At 43.3% G+C, this 20,956-nt stretch overlaps 1 protein-coding gene across 1 annotated transcript; it reads right to left on the reverse strand.

Annotated features, from left to right (window-relative positions):
• Positions 1–12,325: 12,325 nt before the first annotated feature.
• Positions 12,326–12,661, reverse strand: LOC144819723 (thymosin beta-15A homolog). The gene has a single exon (XM_078677499.1). The coding sequence runs from the start codon at positions 12,616–12,618 to the stop codon at positions 12,481–12,483; it is 138 nt and encodes a 45-aa protein (XP_078533625.1). The 5' UTR covers positions 12,619–12,661; the 3' UTR covers positions 12,326–12,480.
• Between the last annotated feature and the right edge of the window lie 8,295 nt (positions 12,662–20,956).

Here is a 20,956-nt window from a genome sequence, read left to right on the forward strand (position 1 = left end):
AAAATTATTTGTGGTGTACTACAATGTTTCATTAAATTGTATTAAATGTTTGTTATTTTGAAATTAATGTTATTTTAGTTGCATTGTTTATCTGGTTATTTATTTTGTTTTGGTGTGTATTTTTCCTTTTTGCAGGTATACTCGGGATTTTCTCTATATGTTTGGAGGACATTTTTGTATAAAGAAAGTACAGTTGTTTATATTTTAACTAACATTTTTCTTTGTTAATGCTTTATTTTTGCATTTTCTATTAATGATTTTTCTATTATAATTTTGTTTGTTGGTTTCTGAGGACTATGATTTCTCCCTGTTGGCTTGTTTTTAAGTGTAATTTTTGCATTTGTTTTTGGGATCCTTTTGTTTTTTTTGGAAAACAATTGGTGGATTAATTGCAGAATAGACATTTGTGGTAACATTTATAACTTATAGGCTTGTTTTTTTTAGTGTGTGGGAAATGCTAATTTGTTTTACAGTTGTTAGTGTTGATATAATGTCTTATCAAGTGTTATGTATTTTATTCATTGCTATTGACAGAAGGTGTTCCATTTTTAATAGTATGTATTTTTTTATATAATTCTATTTATTAATTAATTAATATTTGATTTATTTCCAGTTTTTAGTCTAACTGTATTTATTTATAATAAAGTATACATTTTAGATATACATGGTAAAAAGTATGTAAATAATATTTATACATATATGTGTTACATTTTGATTACTTAAAGTTGTATCTTTATTTTTTCTTGGCATATAGTTTGTTCTAGAGTAGTGTTCTTGCTTTTGATTTTGCTTGTAGTAGGCCTTGGTTATTGATGCATTTCTGTCATTTGTATAGTAGTATTTCACACATATGTTTGGTTTGTTTGGATATTTTAGGATGTATTTGATAATGCATTGTTCTAGTTCAACTTTCCGGTAGTTTTGCTCTTTTTTAATATTTTCAGATATTGACATAGGGTAGGATGGCTTCAGCCCAGTCTGCTTTGAAGGAGTTATAGCACCCTTCTATTGCATTGTTTGTATCAATTGTTGATTCATGATGCTGTCATATATGTTACACAATGGTATTTGATATTTGTGTTGTGGTCAGACGGGTGCAGTCCTCTAGCCCAAGAATTTTCAAAATAGTCCAGAAGGGGACATTGTTTTTATTTCTGTGATTGGCAATAGGGTGATTCTACGAGGAGGTCTTAATGGTGAGCTACTTTTGTAATTGGTACATGTTCTATGAAATTGAATATTGCTTTTTTTGGTCTCTTATGTGAATTGAGAATTTGTTGAATAACTAGGGCCTTATTACAAGTTTCGCAGTCCGTGGACCGTGGTATCCATGGTCATGGTTCGAATGCCTGGAGCTCGGCGGTCCGACTGTCATATTACGAGATGGTAGGATTGCCTTTGCAAAGACTGCTGCTGAACCCACAACACCACCAGCCAACTCCAACTGCCATGGAATGGGCCAATGAGGCTATGGGAGGCTCAGACAACCAATGAAACTAATGCCCTAATTATGAGTTGCTTTACAGCTGGCTTGACCGTGGCAGTCAAACCATATCTGAAATGACAGAAATGGAGGGATATAATGGCAGAACCTTCTCGACCATGTTCAAAACCCACTCTGTTTTAGATTAAATCAGTGGTAATTCATACAACTCTGGGATTATTTAATGTCAATAATCAAAAATACATCTGTAGGATGTTCTTCTAGGCCGAAACACGGGTACTGCCAAGGCACACTGTACACAAATGGACAGGTGTTTGCAAATTATATTCAGTGATAGTGAGATGTGCATTATTTTGTGTTCCAGAACAACACCTCCTCATCAATATCACTCCTATTAATGTCTGTGACACACTTCTTTGGACCTTTAACATTTCTCTGACATGTTACTACTAATCCTCACTGTTCATGCACCTTGCCATTTCTCAAGTGCTGGTAAAGTGAGATTGAAGTGACTACAACTACCACGAGGCCCTCTCACTTCAACTCTAACAAAGATGCTAGACTCCTTTTGCCACTTCTAACTTGTCTGCCATGTTACTATTGAGCTTCACTCATCATGCTGCTTACCATTTGTCAAGTGTTCTTAAAATGATATTGAAGTGATTACAACTACCATGAGGCCCTCTCACTCCATCTCTAACCAAGATGCTATAGTCAATGTGACACACATATATTGCACACATCCCAGGTCCTCTTTTGATGTCAAAGAAATATCTATATGAACGTGTCATTAAAGTGAAACACAACTTCTCTCCTACAACTCAGTATTGTCCTGGGATTACATAGAATCAGTGAGAGAAGCATTCTACGGGCATATTAGAAACACTCTCTGCTGGATAGCTATACCTCTATCAGGAGGAACCTTGGAAGACTGGGGTACAATTTGCACATGTCTGACAAACTCAATTTGCACTGGACCTGGGAACTGAAGTTTATCAGGGACAACCAATAGCATAACCAAGTGCCACGCATATGTAGGCAATGGGTAAGTGCGACTTATAAAAAGAAACACAGCATTAACAGCATGTGGCACACATCTAGATGAAATAACTATAAGCTACACAATTCAAAATGGACACATGTCAAAGCAGACCTCCACAAAGGTATGACAAGTTGAAACCCTCCATGTGTGGATTCACAAATATGTAACTTCGGCACACCAAACCTACATCATAGGCAGAAGTGAAAGCTAAATTACGTTGACAGTGGCCAGGCCAAGATAACATATTTACCATATAACATGCACACAACTCAGTGTCTGCCCTATTGGATGTCATCCCACATAGACACCCATCCAACATTTCCCCTTGTCCTGCTCAACTCCAGCACTGGCTGAAAGGTTACTTCATACTAACTTCTTTGATGGTATCAGAAATCAGGGATGAAACAAACACACTGTACTCACACATCACTAACTATACATTAATATCAAATGGTTGTAAAAGTAATGGCAGGACTAATATCTTCAAAAGTATGAAACACTTTTTTGAATGGATGAAAAATTTCCAGTTAAACAAAGGTCAATGGCTAGTCCATATTAGCACACAGGGCTACAGCATAATGCTGTGCCAACAAATCTGCCCTTACTGACACTACCAGGGTAACTCCTCACGAAGGGGCTACCACTGGGTTTAGCAGGCACCTTGAAGAAGTTACTTGGGAAAGGGCAGAGGTTTAGGGAGGGGTGGGTTTGGATTTAGGAGGGATCGTCTTGGGTTTCGGGGTTTGGGGATGGGTTTAAGGGGTGAGAATGTTGTTTTACAGGGGTGTAGTGGGAAGTGGAAGATAAGGGTTTCTTATTTGGAGGCTTTTTATGGTATTTTTCTTTTTAGGGCTGGGTTCAGCGTGCTGGGAGTGCTTTTTTCAGGGGTGGAGTGGGAAGTGGAAGGGATGGTTTGAGTGTGGGAGGGGTTTTATGATTTGTTTTCACTTTTAGGCTGGGTTCAGGGGGGTGGGATTGCTTTTTTCATGGGTAGAGTAGGAAGTGGGAGTGTGTTGTAATTTACTTGCATGCTTAATCATAGAGTTTATAGAACACTTGCATGTCTTGGTAATGGAATTAGAATCTCATTACCTCATGGTGTGTCATGTGGCATTCTGATTTGGAGGAGCAGCAGTTTAGACCTGTTTCATGTCGGTGGTTGTATTTATATAAAGCCTACCTTGGATTTCCCTCCGGATATTGGCTTTTATTACTGGCGACGAGGAGCTCTTGTTTGGGGACAAGCTTCAACCACTGTGATCCCACATTTCATGTGAATGACATAAAGTATTTGGATTTTAATGGCATTTAATTGTATTTGGATTCTAATGGCAATTCAACATGGTTTACACGATGTCCTCAGCACCAGAATCATCACTGGATCACATTCATTAATGTGAGCTTCATCGTTTTTTTTCTCTGGACCTACACATAAAGAAAAAGTAAGTTGCAGTTACTTGCTTACTTTTAAACCCCTGCCATAGCGTGCTTTTGCGCACGCAGCATGTGGCGTCTTTCCATTCCACCCCGAGTGCCTGCCTTCTGAGATTTGACGTTGACGCTCAAGTTGCACGCTTCACGTCCCGTAACGCGGTGACCATTTTGGATTGGGCTGCACTCAGATTTACCGGGTACATCTCAAAATAGAGGTGGATGGGTTTGAAAATTTGTTTTTTACATCGTGAAGACAGCGTGTTTCGGTCTACAAGAGAAAGATCACCATCATGCACAATCTTCACAGCCATCACACTTCGGACTGATTTGCAAGTTTTATTTACGAGGAGAACTTTATTTTGTAACTGGGGATTCCTATTTTAGACTATGTTGTGAAAAGCAGATACGGCCACTTCTACCACCATGACTCAACCTCCAGCGTTTTTGTCTGAAAAAGGAGAAGCTATTATTTCCTGGAAGAGGTGGGGGAATGTATTTGATTCGTACATAGTGACAATTGGGGGAGAAAATGTTTTAACCATCAGAAAGCAAGCCATATTACTACATAATTTAGGCGTGGAAGGGAGAAATAATTATGATAGCATGGACCTCATAACTATTGGTAATGGCGAGCCTACAGATGTATATGAGATGTCCATGAAAATGTTAGAACAATATTTTGGACCTCGAATCAATGTAGTTTTGGAGCATCATAGGTTTTTCACAAGAATCCAAGGTTCTACCGAATGTGTGGAAACCTACGTTGCTTCTTTAAAAACTTTGGCACATACATGTGAGTTTGGTGAACTGTCAGATTCCCTTGTGGGAGAATAGCTAGTAACGAGAGTACCAAATTTGATGGTTGAACCATTAAGATGTGAACTTGAAAAATTGCTAAGATTGGGAGTGATTGAAGAGATTGAAGCCTCTCTGCTGGACAACGGAGAAACGTCGGCCCTCATCCTCCTGGACCTGTCGGCCGCCTTCTGTCACCACACACTACGAACACGCCTCCACAAAGCTGGGATCCAAGAGAAGGCCCTGGACTGGACCAACTTCTTCCTCTCCGGCAGAACACAGAGCGTCCGCCTTCCCCCCTTCTGCTCCGAAGCCACCGAGATCATCTGCGGCGTACCCCAGGGCTCATCCCTCAGCCCAACCCTGTTTAACATCTACATGGCACCGCTCGCCCACGTCGCCCGTCGGCACGACCTCAACATCCTCTCCTACGCCGATGACACCCAGCTGATACTCTCTCTCACCAAGGACCCCCACACCGCCAAAACCAACCTTCACAAAGGAATGAAGGCCGTTGCTGAATAGATGAGGAACAGCCGACTGAAGCTGAACTCGGACAAGACGGAGGTCCTCATCCTCGGATCCAACCCTTCGGCCTGGGATGACTCCTGGTGGCCGACCGCACTGAGAACCGCTCCAACACCCACCAACCACGCACGCAACCTAGGGGTCATACTCGACTCCACCCTCTCCATGACTAAACAGGTCAACGCAGTCTCCTCCTCCTGCTTCAACACCCTCCACATGCTCCGTAGGATCTACAAGTGGATCCCCGCTGAAACGAGAAGAACAGTCACCCAGGCCCTTGTCAGCAGCAGGTTGGACTATGGAAACGCCCTCTACGCAAGAGCCTCAGCCAAACTCCTGAGACGGCTCCAATGCATCCAGAACGCCTCTGCACGCCTGGTCCTCGACATCCCTCGCCGCAGCAACATCACACCCCACCTGAGAGGCCTGCACTGGCTCCCGATCAACAAGAGGATAACCTTTAAGCTCCTCACCCACGCACACAAGGCACTCCACAACACCGGACCAACGTACCTCAACAGACAACTCAGCTTCTACACCCCCATGTGCCAGCTCCACTCCACGGACCTCGCCCTCGCTACAGTCCCCCGCTTCCGAAGAGCGACCTCAGGTGGCAGATCGTTCTCCCACCTCGCCGCCAAGACCTGGAACACCCTCCCCACCCACCTACGGCAGACCCAAGACCTGCTGACCTTCGGAAAACTCCTCAAGACCTGGCTTTTCGAGCAGTAGCAGCATTCCCCACCCCAGCGCCTTGAGACTCTCACGCGTAAGTAGTGCGCTTTACAAATGATATGATTGATTGATTGATTGAAGCCTCGGAATGGTTAAGTTCGGTGATTTTGGCACCTAAAGATGGTGGTTCTGCTGTGAGAATGTGTGTAGACCTACGTGGATTGAATGAATGGACCTGGGTTGACTGCCAACCCCTTCCAAATATTTCAGAATCTATCAGTTTGCTGAAGGGAGCTAACATTTTTAGTGTTTGGACCTTTCGTCCGCTTATCATTAGATCATGCTTCATAAAGATTCCAAAGCAAAACCAAAGGGGATGATGGACGGAGTGTTGAACAATGCAAGCACTCACCCCCAGTCAAATGATTTGGGTTTAATCCATCATCATTCTTTAGCTCTCTCTACCACCCCAGTCCAGACATGGCCATATGCAAATCAATCTGACCCTGTGCATCATGAGAACAGTCCAGCCCGAACTGCCAAGCCATGTCTTCCCTGGACCGGAAACAAGCATCCTGGGACCGGTTTCTGGCTAATCAGCCATCATCAGCCAGGCTAGCTTGAATCCAGTGGCAAAGTGAGCAAGGGACCCACGTCTGGACATACACTGCCAACTTAGGGCGAACAAAGCAAAACCAAAGGGGGTGATGGACGGAGTGTTCAACAATGCAAGCACTCACCCACAGTCAAATGATCTGGGTTTAATCCATCATCATTCTTTAGCTCACTCCGCCACCCCAGTTCAGACACGGCCATATGCAAATCAGTCTGACCCTGTGCCTCATGGGAACAGTCCAGCCCGAACTGCCAAGCCATGTCTTCCCTAGACCAGAAACAAGCATCCTGGGACCGGTTTCGTCCATGACAGGGGTGATGATAGCTGGCTCATAATCCAGGATAGGGGGTACTGGATAGGCTTGACAGTGCTAGGTGCACAGGTTTTGGAGGCAGCTGTTGGCTGTGTTGCACCTGTGTTGGGAAGTGTTGTTGTGGGCACAGTGAGCCCAATTGTTGCTGTCTGCTCAGACTGACCAGATGGGTCAGGACCGTTATCCACTTCCACCTCTCAGGTGGCATTGCCATCACTGAGAGCTTCATCCTGGGGTGGAGAAGAGTTCTGTTTGGTTTCCAGCCTCTGTGCAGGGGAAGTGGCAGATTATCCTGTTGAAAAATAGAGAGCATTGTTAATGGTGGAAGTGAGGTATCTACATCCACATTGTCTGTGTCAAAGTAAGTAGGGACCTAGAATGAAACAAAAAAGATAGAGTTTAGTATTGTCATCAATTTGCGTAAAGTTAAGGTTGGTTACTAGACATTTGTAGACATTCAATAGGTGTAGTATATTTCATCAGCTCATGAGATATACCGATATGTAGTATTTTGGCTTTAGGGCTAGACTTGACATCTCCAAAACTCTGCTACAAACACAGTGTAGTCATACCATGTGCACTTTTCCATTCCAATTCCTTGTTGTGTCTAATGCAGGCAAACACCGAGCTTGGTTGTATATTTAGCACTGGTCATCAAGTGAGTAGTGCAGAGTCATGGGGTCACCTTCCACTGCAAATCAGTCGAGTTTTGTTCATGTCTCACATATATTAGGGGTATACCTTTGTTATGGTATTACTCATGCCATCAATAGTTACAGTTGATGAGAATAGGACTCTATCAAGCAAAGTATTTAGATGTATATCTGAGTGGAACATTTTCTGTACATTGCACAGTCTATGATCGGTAAAGATCAGAAATAACATAGCAGAAAAGTGAGAAGGGGCAAAAGGAGTCCATCATCTTGGGTGTGGATTGAGTGACAAGGCCTCATGGTAGTTGTAGTCACTTGAATCTCATGTTATCAGCACTTGACAAATGGTAAGCTGCATGAGGAGTGAATATCAGTAAAAACATGGCAGACAAGTGAGAAGTGGCAAAAGGAGTTTAGCATCTTGGTTAGAATTGAAATTGAAGTGAGAGTGCCTTATAGTATATGTAGTCACTTATATCTCACTTTAGCAACACTTGAGAAATGGTAAGCTGCATGGTAAGTGAAGATCAATAGTGACATGGCAGACAAGTGAGGAGGGGCAAAAGGAGTCTAGCATCTTTGTTAGAGTTGAAGTGAAAGTGTAGTGTAGTTCCTATATTAGCAATAGGGTCTGCGCATTGAAATAATATACACTATAGATTTGACATAGGACTGAGGTCAGTATGTCTTTATTGAGTATACTAACCTTAATTGTGTGTGTGCCAGCTAACTCAGAGGTCACTAGAAACTTTCCCGAATAAACAAGAAGGGATTAGTTTCTGACAACTGCATACACATGACAACTTTGTTTCCCCTAAAACCGAAACATATCTTCAGGGTCGTTGAAACAATAGACAACTATTTTACTCAGTCAATTGTGCATGCTTCATTTCTACAAAGTTGCATAGAAATAGAGAGATGGGCGTTTCAATAAAAAGGGGTTTATTGAACAGTCATGTTTCTCATGCAAGAGATATGAACTGCTACAATCTTTAGACAGAATGCGAAGTGTAAAGCGTACAGCGTAAACAGTAAAATAAGATAATACTTTAATTTGTCTGTTGCTATGACATATATAAAAATACATACATAAATAACACAGGCTAAAATACTCAACTGGTGCTTCTAAAATACGCCTACCCCAGTGTACCTACCCTAGGTCTAGCACGAGAAAAGAAGTAGGTGTTGTCTTTTAGTTATAGTTTAGTTCAGCTCCATATCTTTAGAATGAGAGAGGTTGGTATCTCTTTCACGGGATTCAGTTTTCCCAACACCCCGCAAGGGGAGTCAGAAACACTAGAGATGGATTCTTGGCAGGAGGATGACAGCTTCTGGTCAGTGCTTCAGCTGGAGAGTTGGCTTCCCTCGGCACTTGCTGTAGCGAGATGAGTCGTGCATGTAGGTAGACAAACAGAACCGAACCACACTGTGCTTTGCTATAGCAAGTGAAGGTATATTTATACCTTGAAGGTGTTTAGGAATGCCAGTATTGACGTAAAAGTTGGGCATATGAACGTCATGATGAACCCATAAGGAATAGATGTTCTTGCATAATAATGAGTTTCTTGGAGAAATCAATATCCAGGCTAGCGGAAGTCCCTTCTGCTTAAGAGTCTGGTTTTCCAAGAAATCGTTGTGACGTAGATGAACGGATGGAAGTAGCCATGCCTGCATTTGGGTAGCATTGGCTATGCCTAAATAAGGACTGGTTTTCAATGCCTACATAAGGGCAATGTGAATTGTACCTATATAAGGGCATGAATTGGGAAAATTCCTTCGGAATCTAAATCGACATACAACAAGAGGGCCTCATGGTAGTTTTAGTCACGTCAATCTCACTTTACCAACACTTGACAAATGGCAAGCTGCATGATGAGTGAAGATCAGTATTAACATGGCAGACAAGAGAAAAGGGACAAAATCATATTGGTTAGAGGTGCAGTGATGGGGCCTTATGGTAGTTGTAGTCTCTTCATTCTCACTTTACCAACACTTGATAAATGGTTATTGGACCATACCTGTTGGCTACATGCATTTGAGATGGACCATACTTTCAAATATTCACACATATTATAACCCTGGGTGTAGTTCATGTAGTCGCTTTGCTACGCCACGCAAAGTGCACATTTCACTAAGTCACGCTACACGTAGCTATGCAAACTACGTAGGGCGGTAGGGAAATGCTGTTCGCAATGATTGCACACTGCCGGATGCTTGTCCGCACTGTGCAATCATTACGAACGGCATCATGCACAGTGCAAGCAGTCTTTTTCTGCCACTCGAGTAGATTTGTACTTGAGCAGCAGCTTTCTCAACGCGGACTGGTAGTTTCTCATCGTGAGCTGTGCGAGCATACCCGACCACTCGCAATGAAAAACTTGACCTCTCCTATTGAGAATCTCGCCGGGAGGTTCATTTTCCACGCTCAAGATCGTCTACTTGATGTTGTGGATCGTGAATGAGGAAAAAGTCGCGCCAGGATGTTGATTTTGCTTGCTCGCGGTCGCCAACTCGACGTTGAGGACCACAAGCGAGCAAACAATGCCAACTACGCTATGCTACGCGTTTTTGCAATGTACTACATGTAATTCATGTAGTTGCGCTTGCTACTCAAACTCCTCGAGCGTAGCATAGTTTTCCACCCAGGGCTAACATATTATAGGTCCTGGATGGATATTTTGAAGGTAATGCACTTAGAGACAGCATTGCAACATGTGGCATGTCATGGACTTGGAATACATCTGTTCTTATATGCAACAGCACACATTGACACAGACAAACATCTCAGATACTGTGAGTATTGCATTTCAGGAATGTAGATAGAGAACACAGTAGCAAAAGGAGTTCAATACTCCAGGATGTTTTGGTATTCTGATATTGAAGTGTAGCTTACCAGAGTCCACTCTCCCATCTACTCCTGTCTAGCCCTCATTATGCAGGATGACAAAGACCTTCTCCTCCCTGGAAAAAATTATAATGTGGTGCTGGGACGGCCACTGCTAGTCCTCTGAGCCTCCAGGTGGTGGTTGTTGTGCCTGGTACACACCCTCAACCTGAGGTCAGTCCACTTCCTCCTAATGTCAGCATGTGTGCGCAGGGAGGTACAAACAGCATTCAGTCTATTCAATTTGTTTTTATCTCTCTGATGACGGATGATATCCAGAAACATGTGTCCAGAGATGTAGAGCACTAACCTGCACCAACTTAGGTGAAATACTCCTTCAACTAGTCAAGTAAGCATTTACATGAACTGCATTTATCATAATGCTAATGGGTGAACTGTGCTGGTGAAGCAGTGTGCTCCCACCCCTTTCTGTTTGAATAGGCTCCCTTGAGCCATTGAGCTGATGCGCTTTTGGAGATGCACCTGTGCTCCTGTGAGAGGTACTGACACTTGAAAGGATTGTGGCAGCCTGCTCAACAAGCCCAGATTAAATTATTTTTTATCTCTACTGATGACAGATTATATCCAGAAACACGTCTAGAGATTTACAGCGCTAACCTCCACCAACTTTGGTGAAGTACTCCAGCAAATATTCAAGTAAGCATTTACCATGAACTGCGTTTACCAAAATGCTGACGGGTGAACTTTGCTGGGAGGTGAAGCAGTGTGCTCCCACCCCCTTCAGCAATCAGTCTGTTGACTATCCTGTCCCACATTTCTGTTTTCAAACTGAAATGAGTATTCTGGACTAGGGAAGCAGAACACTGGTACTCTATGCTAATGACTTCATCCACCGTGACTGTTGCTTAGTGAAGGTGGTTTTTTTGCCAGGCATGATGAGGAAGATTTATGTGTGTAATGTGCTAGACAGGTGGACCACAGACCTGAGAGCATCAGTGGACACAATGCCAACTTTGCAGACCACTGTGGTCCTGGTGGGAAGAGCACTTTGGCCGCAGGCAGAATTTCAAACAGCACAACTCATAATGCGGCCGGTGGTAGATTGCCACCGCAGCAGTGTCAAAGAAGATACAAATGCAGCGTTTGGGCAATCATACAGCAAAACTCGTAATCAGACACTAAGGGCAGATTTTGGAGGTGTTTTTAAAATACTCTAGTTGAGATTTTAATACCAATGTTGTAGAGCTTTATATGAGTATATTTTTAATATGGAATTAATCATTGCCTTTTTTAAGTCAATGATAAATGTTTGGAGTGGTAGTTGTTTAGTTGGGATTTTATTTGAGTTAGTAGCTTGTTGTTTGTAGTACTTTGTTTGGACAAGGTGTGTTCACATAAGATATGTTTTTATTGTGCTCCAGAGTGGGGACAAGGTTCCCCTTCCAGTGCTGTTTCTTTGTAGCGAATCCTTGCTTAGGGATTGCACTCAATGGGTAAACCCAAAGCAGATATCTACTCCACTAGACCATCACATATTATTATTTTGGGGGGAGCAGCACCCAGGGCATGGGTAAATTATTCCCCCAAAATACAACTGCCTTTCTGGCTTCCTGTAGAATAAATAGGAGATATGTACTCCAATTCCCCCTTCCACCCCAAAATGTGCACAACAGCTTTTTTGACATGCTTAAGCTCTCCACAGGGTGCCAAATGTCCATAAAACACCGAGGAAAACAGCCTACAAACAAGGGAGTTAGGGCAGAGAACCCATGCATCTGGCTATATCGTGACCCAAAAAAGTATATTTCTTATAACACATTTCTGAACAAAGACAAAAACTCAATGAACACACAACATAAGCTAATCCCTTTTCAAAGGCCCCACATGTTAAAGCGTGCCATCCTTTGGCTAAAGCCTCATCCTCCATTGAGGCTTACTGCAACCAAAAGTAGCAGACAGCTGAGGGTGGTATATAATCAATGGGGTAAAGGGTTCATCTTTCAAAGCAGCAGGTGTGTTGGAATACAAACAGGCAGTGATTGGTTTGTGCTGCATTTATATACACAATGTCAAACTAAAGATGTTAATGTATTCACAGCAAAATAAAGCAGAGTATGTTCTTCATGCTAGTTCTACGATTTCTTGCAGGCCTCCTTATCTTGGTCAATTGTTTCCTTTGAAGGCAGAGTGTTCTTCTCCTTTGTGGAAGTGTTCTTTAACTGCTTCTGGTCGAATTTCTCGACCTCAGACATATCAGGCTTGTCAGACATTTTGGCTGATCTAGACACCCTCCGCAACAACACCGAGAAACAGCTTACAAGATTCCAAAGACAGGTCTATCGTGAACCATGAATGAGCTCAACTATCCTTCTGCCACCCTGGAGGCAAATTTGGAGGATTTACTCCCATTCTACTCCCCAGGGAGGCACAAATCCTACTAAACACCAGAATAAATAATCAGAAGAAGGAATGGGGCGCCCTGCTCAGGCATCAGACCATGACCCCACATCAATACTAGTTCAACAGTCTTTCTGCACTCTCTGAGGGCATATTTGGGCGTTTACCGAAAATGTAACCCCAGGGAGGGGCTGTAAAAACTGCTCAAAAAACCAAGAAAGAAAAGGGAAAATAATGGGGTGAGGCTGGCCCATCCTTATATAGGCCATCTGACTTTCTGCCAGTCTTTGGCTTAGAGAATCCCAATCCCCATGATAACCAAGAGGATCTTTGGAATATTTTGTTCCTAGGCTTGAAATATTGGCTGGCAGAGGAGAGATAAAGCATAATTTCTGGTCACTTGCCAAACCCATTGGCTAGTTGGACCTGGGGTAATTCGGCAAACATGGAACCCTACTATGTTCATATATTGCTGACAAGTAAATATGAGGGGAGTCGGGAAGTGTGACTTCTATATGCATCTTGAGAAGTTGCATGAGCCCTTGTTTGATCCATTTCTGTGGTGAACACTAGCCCCAGCCAGACCAGTGGAGTACTGTTTTCATTAGAGGAAATACTGGAATGCTGAATCTGGAAGCATCCCTCACAGAAATATGAGGAAATTATGTGATTTGCACTGCTCTCTTAGTAAGAACACATAGTGGGATATATGGACTTCACTCAACCCTGGGTTCCCCTTGGTGGTTAATTTTCAGAAATGTATGGAGAAAAGTTGGAATACTGGGTGGTTGGTGGTAAACATGTTGTGGATGTGGTGAATTGCTGCACAGTCCTGTTGTTTCCCCTCTCAGAAATGTGAGAAAATGTTAATATTATAACTAATGTTTAAATGTTTCAGAGCATTTTGGGTAGGAAAGCATAATGGGATCCTTGGGGTCATACCATCCTGGAGTCCCCTTGGTGCCTAGTTTTCAGAAATGTTTGGATTTAGTATGTTTCCCTGGGTGGCAACCAAGCTCAGGCCCAAATACTACAGCTACACATATAGCAAAGTGAGTGGTTTCATCTGAGAATATTTGATGTCTCCAAGCTGTGTTTTGAGATATTTCATGTTTGCAGGCACTAGGCCAAGCCACACAAGCCAGATACAATTTCTTACATGAGAAGAGTAGGGATTCTGAGTGGTAAGAATGTTGTGTATCACTACAGACTACAGAACTTGCCTCACAGGAGTGTGAGGAGTATTTGTTGATAGTATTTATAGGGAAAAAATGATTTCTTGCACAGCATTTCTTTCATTATTGACCCAAAAGCATTTTGCTATATTTTGGGTAGTTTTTCTTGTTTCCTCCAGGAGAACCCACAGGCCGTGGGTACCTTTAGATTCCCCAAAATAAGTGAAAAATAGTAGGGACATTCTGCATGGATAAATGATCTCAGAAACATGTTATGAAAGAGTAATAGCAAAGTTATCCTAACATCAGAAAAAAAACTTCTGCACCGGGAGTGGAAAAGCCTCAGCAGGTGACATGTCAAGGGTTCTCCAGAATCCTTATCCAGATAAACGCTTTCTATGTCTCCAAAGGGTCTGCGCTCTTACTGCTTCCATTTAACTGTTATATGTGCCCCCATTCTCAGCTGCTGGACCAACACAAGACTCCCTTCCCAATCTAGTCTGAAGATGTCCAAATCTAAATCCATGTTAAAACCTTTCATTTGTGATGTTTTTTGCATTTCTAATGTGGCCTGCGGCTTTTCGGCCATTCTTTCTTGACTGCCTCTATTGTTAGGCTACTTGTTGCACAAACACCATGTATTTTCTCTGCAGAAGGTCTTTCTGCATGAGCCAGGCTACCCTTGATAGTCAGTGATTCCTCGTGGAAAGTGTGACATGCTTCTACCTTAAGGACCACATTGTTATGCTTAATTCTTTATGATACTTACCTAATTTTATATAGCAGTAACCTCTATAATGCTAATTCCCATTTTGTGGAATATATGTAGTGGCCCAACGATACAGTAAGGTTGACGTAACTGGAGGTTCATTAGCAGAAAGAAGTTGACCTTTTTGGCTCAGATTCTTTAGTCCTACAGGTTCAAAGTTACAACTTACATCAACACTGTGGACATAGTCCATCAATCCAGTTTTCTACTGGGTAATCCTTAAATAGAGGTTGTTCTAACAAAAGTACAAAGGAAGAGAAAGCTTTCTCATTTTCTTTTCTGGTTTTTGAAATTTCGAGGTAAGGTTTGCTAGTAATGTGTGTGATGAAGAATGACCAGAGAAGGGAAGCCTTTTAGCAAAGAGGATAGTATTTTGCAAGTGTACTGTTTTGTACATGATGCTCCGAGATTCAAATGCATACAGATCAAGAGAACCAACGAAGGTTCCTAAGTGTGGCAGAGACGTAGTCCTTTTTTGTGACACAAGAAATTAGTCAGACTTCCCATCCGTAAGTGGGGTAAGAGTATGTTCAGAAGGCCTCTAAGGAAGGACAATCTGTAGATGCAGTATGCCACCATTGAAGCGTAAGCATTTGTTTTTGTAGGGCTATGTATTTGTTATGGGGTTGACACCCGAGACTGATTAAAGGGTATTCATTTTACTGTGCTGTTTGTGATAGAAACTTTGAGATTCCATTATTGTTATTCATGTATTGATGAAGGACAATGTCTTGGTTGGAAGGGACCATCCCTAGAGGAACCAAGCTATAGGTGAGCAACATTGTGCATAGGTCGGTTTCTAGAAGTAGCCCACATTTAGCAGTGGGACATGCCAAAGGAGCTAACTTTGAGATGTTCTTGTCTGTATTAAAAGAGCAAAATCTTTTGAGAAATGACTCAGGTATGCATGTGCACTTTGAAAGATTAACATAACATACCATGGGGCATATGTAGGTAGCCGTTTGCGATTCGCAAACGCCGAAATTCGGCGAATTTCGGCGTTTGCAAATCGCAAACGGCGTTTTGATATGTAGGTGCATATTAGCAAAATAAGGAATCGCAAAAATTGCGATTCCTTATTTTGCTCAAGCATTTAAGGAATCCCAATTTTGCGATTCCTTAAATGCTATGTAGGAGTCAATTAAAAATGCAATTTAGGCTTAAGGAATCGCAAAATACCACCTACTCCAAGTAGATGGTATTTTGCGATTTCCTTTAAAAATGCATTTTATTTTTAATTCAAAGTGCCATGCGGCACACTGACATGCCATTAGGGCATGTCTGTGCACCACATGTACTTACAGACACATTCCAGGGGTGCAACAGGTGTCCTTTGGACACCCTGGCACCCTTGGAATTGCGATTCTCAAATTGCGATTTTTGCATAGAAAATCGCAATTTGAGAATGTATCCCCCTTCATTCCTATGGGCCTCTTGGCCCATAGGAATGAATAGGACACTCATTCCTTAATTGCGATTCGCAATTTGCTAACAGCAATTAAGGAATATTAGGTAATTGCAAAAAAATTGCGAATTAATACCTAAATTCCATTTTGCGATTCTCAAATAGCGATTCCTTAAAAATCGCTATTTCAGAATCGCAAAATGGAGATTACCTACATATGCCCCCATATGTTAGACCTGGCATCATTGGCGTGAGTCTCCCTTCCATTTTTGATGGATTGCCTCAGCTGTTTTGATACGTTTTTGCTGGATTTATGCTTTGAGCTCTGTGCCACTGCTAATCAGTGCCACAGTGCAAATGCTCCCTATGTTAAATTAATGTACTAATTGGTTATTCCATGATTGGGTTATTTGATTTATCTGTCAGCCCCTAGTACAGTGCACCGGGTGTGCCCAGGGCTTGTAAATCAAATCCTGCTGGTGGGCTTGCAGCACTGCCACCCACAGAAGCAGCTTGTAAAGTGTGTCTCAGGCTTGCCATTGCAAGGCCTGTGTGCAGTCTAGCACTGCCATGTCGACTTGGCCAAGTGCACCCACTTGCCAGTCCCTAAACCTTCCCATTGCTTCATATTAGACACCCCTATGGTAGGGCCAAGGGCAGGGTGCATTGTAAGTGTAAGTAGGACATGCTCTGATGTGTGTAGCATGTTCTAATAGTGAATGAGAGCCATTTTCGTTTTTCACTATTGAAGGCTACCTGTTCTCATAGGCCAGAATGGGCAGTTAGATTATTACATTCTTATAATCCTAACTGACTCAGGGAACACTGTAGAAATTCAAATTTAGTATGCCTGAACTCAGAATAATAAAATACATCTTTTAGTAACGTTTATTTTAATATTCTGTGTTTGCAAATACCACTTTTAGAAAGCAGGTATTTGCTTGCCTAACCATTTGAGTCTGACTCTGCTGGGTTGTGTATTCCTTGTCTGGGTTTGTGAGTGACAGGGCTGGGGCATTCCAGGAGACAGGCTGGAGCATCCTGGTGGTGAATAGAGAGATCTGCATCTAGATGGGAGGGAGGAGTTTCACCTGGGACTGAATAGGGCTGGGCCTTCCTTCTACAATGCTGGCTCCACCCCCTGTGGGTTGTCTGATGTCTATGCCCTGCACTGTAAAAGGAGAGGAGGAGTCATGTCAACAGAGTGCTCCAGAGCTGTATCTTCCCTCCCCTGTGCTGGCTCCACCTCCTGTGGGGCGTCTGATGTCTCTGTCCTGCACAGTGAAGGGAAGAAGAGAGTCATGTAAACAAAGTGCTCAGGTACTTGTTTGGGCAGAGAACAAAGGATTTTGGGGTTTATCATTGGGACCCTGATCCCACAAAATTAGATCACTTCTGGAACAAGAAACCTTTCTGCCAAGGAGAAGAACCAAGGAAGCTGCAGGAGTTGTACTGCCCCTCTGCCAGTGTGCTGTTTGCTTGGTTGGCCTGCAGTGGTTGCCTCATTACCAAGGGAAAGGAGAAGGAACTTTGTAAGGACTTCCATCTACAGAATATTCTCCAAGGGCTTGAACTGTGCTTGCCTCCTGCTGAAGTCTCAGGGACAAAATAATTCACCTCCAGCTCCCTATTGAATTTCCTTGCTGGGAATTCTGACTCCAGTCACTTGCGTGCTGCTGGGGCTGGAAGCGCGACGCATCGAGAAGAAGCGTGTTGCCGCCGCAGCTAAAATCATCGCAACACCGGTGAAGCGAGCCTTTGTCGCATCTCCCTGAAGCGTGTGTTCATCGAAGCTGCCTGCTGTCGCATCACCGGAGAAGGGTGACGCCATCGAGAGAGACGTCATTGCATCACCGGAGAACCGTGTCGCAGGGCCTGTCGCGGCTCCAAAGTACAGAGTCGTCGCAAGGCAGCCAGGGTGTCATTGCATCGTCATCGCATCGCCGCATCAACGGCACCATCTTCTCGCATCGCAACCGATCATCGCATCGCATCAAGGCGCCATCTTGCGCACCGCAACGGGCCCGCAGGCCGAGAATCTACGTATCACCTCCGCACCGGTAAAGCTCACGACGAGTCCCTTACTCTGCGCAAGCATTGAGGAAGGACGCAACCATTCCCCCGGGTCACGGAACCAACACATCTCCCCTTTTGCAAGCCTTTTGTTCACTTTGCGTTACGCATCCAGGTACTTTGTTGAGAACTTTGTTGCATTTACCAACAACTTGAACTAAGAGACTTTAATTCTTTCAAGTAATTTTAAGTGTAGTATTGTGGATTTTTGTTGTTTGTGGTCTTATGTTTAAGTCTATATAAAGAATTCTTATTTTTATAAAACCTGTGTTGTGTCCAGCTGTAGTGTTATCACTGTATTACTCTGTATATTCAAAATGCTTAACACACTGCCTTTGAGATAAGCCTGTCTGCTCGTGCCAAGCTACCAAGGGGTGAGCAGGAGTTATTAAGGAGTGTAATCCCCTTATCCTGACTTAGAAGTAAGGGTCCCTATTTCGACAAAGGTGAATACCATTGCCAACTAGAGACCCCCATATCTAACATCATACATTTGTAAAGTGCACGTTCTCCAAGACAGGCATCTGGGAGCTGAATAACAGATGCTGATTGCTTCCGAACGGTACTCATTTTATTAACCTCAGAAGGACAAAAGTTTCAGAGGACCTGCTGGGATTTAAATCAGTGACCATGAGATAAAACACAGGCGCTGACAGTGGACACATTAATCCACTAAGGCAGCAGACATGGCCTAGACTACTATGTGGCACTGTGTACTATTTGTTTGGAAATAAGTGATGACAAATGATTAAGATTTCATTGCAAGACAGGAGGCTACCATTATGAATAACCTTTTATTGCCACTCCTGTACAGTATCACCTTTTTAAGAATTTTAACAAAGAATAATCCAGAACTGGAACATCATTAAGCAACAACGGTCTCCTTCATAGAATTCTCCTCCTCTTTTAAATGCTGCTCCTGTTGAAATAAGTACAATTTTAGATTATATTTATGAGTGTGTCTGTTGATAGGAGAAAAGGGAAATATTAAAATGTATTTAAACCGGTCTCATTTTCAGAAGCAGAGTGTGTGTGTTTGAGATAAGTAAGTATTTTCTGTAATTTAAAAGGGACTTGTTTGATGTAAGTATAAAGGAATCATAAATTATCTGAATATAAACTCTTGAGGTTTGCGTGATCAATTGATGAAGATAATTCAGTTCAAAGCAAGGCAGGGAAGCATGTTGGTTCGCGTGAATGCTTACCCATTATTTCAAATTCCAAATTGGCATGAGAGCCTGGGATGAGCCGGTGCGGTTGCATGCTAGCGAACCGCTTTGTTTTATATATAAGTGGTAGCCTGCACCAGACTCCTGTGAGAGAGAGCCGATCAAAAGTCGCGTCTGAATGAATAATCAGGCTCCCATTGGAATGCTGGGGTGAGCTTGAATGAAGAAGGTGAAGCCAATAGCGTGACTGTTGACTGCGCAATATCACGCTATTGGAAAAGAAAACAGAAAAGCATTGATTGGACCACCATTTTGGATGGGGCAGAAATACATTGAAATTATTATAAATAGGTAGAAATAAAACAGAATTAGATGATTTGTCAGGGGAAACAATTTACAATTGATCAGCTGAGCTAAGAGGTGTTAAGGATTACTGGCAGGAAACTTGAATCTATTACTTCTGAAGACAATGGTGTAGGGGTACAAAAGGGGGTGGTGATGGACGGAGCATCAGAACCAATCAAACACTCACACCCAGTCAAAAGATCTGGGTTTGATCCATCACCGTTCTTTAGCCCAGTCGGCCACCCCAGTTCAGACATGGCTATATGCAAATCAGTCTGACCCTGTGCCTCATGGGAACAGTCCAGCCCGAACTGCCAAGCCATGCCTTCCCTGGACCGGAAACAAGCTTCCGAGGACCGGTTTCTGGCATTCCAGCCGTCTTCAGCCCGGCTTGCTTGAATCCAGTGGCAAAGTGAGCAAGGGACTCACATCTGAGCATACCCTGCCACACTTATGGCGGCCAAAAGCGGTACAAAAGGGGGTGGTGATGGACGGAGCATCAGAACCAATCAAACACTCACACCCAGTCAAAAGATCTGGGTTTGATCCATCACCGTTCTTTAGCCCACTCTGCCACCCCAGTTCAGACATGGCTATATGCAAATCAGTCTGACCCTGTGCCTCATGGGAACAGTCCAGCCCGAACTGCCAAGCCATGCCTTCCCTGGAAAGGAAACAAGCTTCCGATGACCGGTGTCTGGCATTCCGGCCGTCTTCAGCCCGGCTTGCTTGAATCCAGTGGCAAAGTGAGCAAGGGACTAACGTCTGAGCATACCCTGCCACACTTATGGCGGCCAAAAGCGGTACAAAAGGGGGTGGTGATGGACGGAGCATCAGAACCAATCAAACACTCACACCCAGTCAAAAGATCTGGGTTTGATCCATCACCGTTCATTAGCCCATTCTGCCACACCAGTTCAGACATGGCTATATGCAAATCAGTCTGACCCTGTGCCTCATGGGAACAGTCCAGCCCGAACTGCCAAGCCATGCCTTCCCTGGACCGGAAACAAGCTTCCGAGGACCGGTTTCTGGCATTCCAGCCGTCTTCAGCCCTGCTTGCTTGAATCCAGTGGCAAAGTGAGCAAGGGACTCACGTCTGAGCATACCCTGCCACACTTATGGTGGCCAAAAGCAGTACAAAAGGGGGTGGTGATGGATGGAGCATCAGAACCAATCAAACACTCGCACCCAGTCAAAAGATCTGGGTTTGATCCATCACCGTTCTTTAGCCCACTCTGCCACCCCAGTTCAGACATGGCTATATGCAAATCA

The sequence above is a fragment of the Lissotriton helveticus genome, chromosome 2_1 (assembly GCF_964261635.1).
Source record: "Lissotriton helveticus chromosome 2_1, aLisHel1.1, whole genome shotgun sequence".
Lineage (NCBI taxonomy): Eukaryota > Metazoa > Chordata > Amphibia > Caudata > Salamandridae > Lissotriton > Lissotriton helveticus.

What these genes read in the sequence shown, in the direction of transcription:
- LOC144819723 (XM_078677499.1), bottom strand. Translation starts at nt 12,618, where the DNA reads ATGTCTGACAAGCCTGATATGTCTGAGGTCGAGAAATTCGACCAGAAG.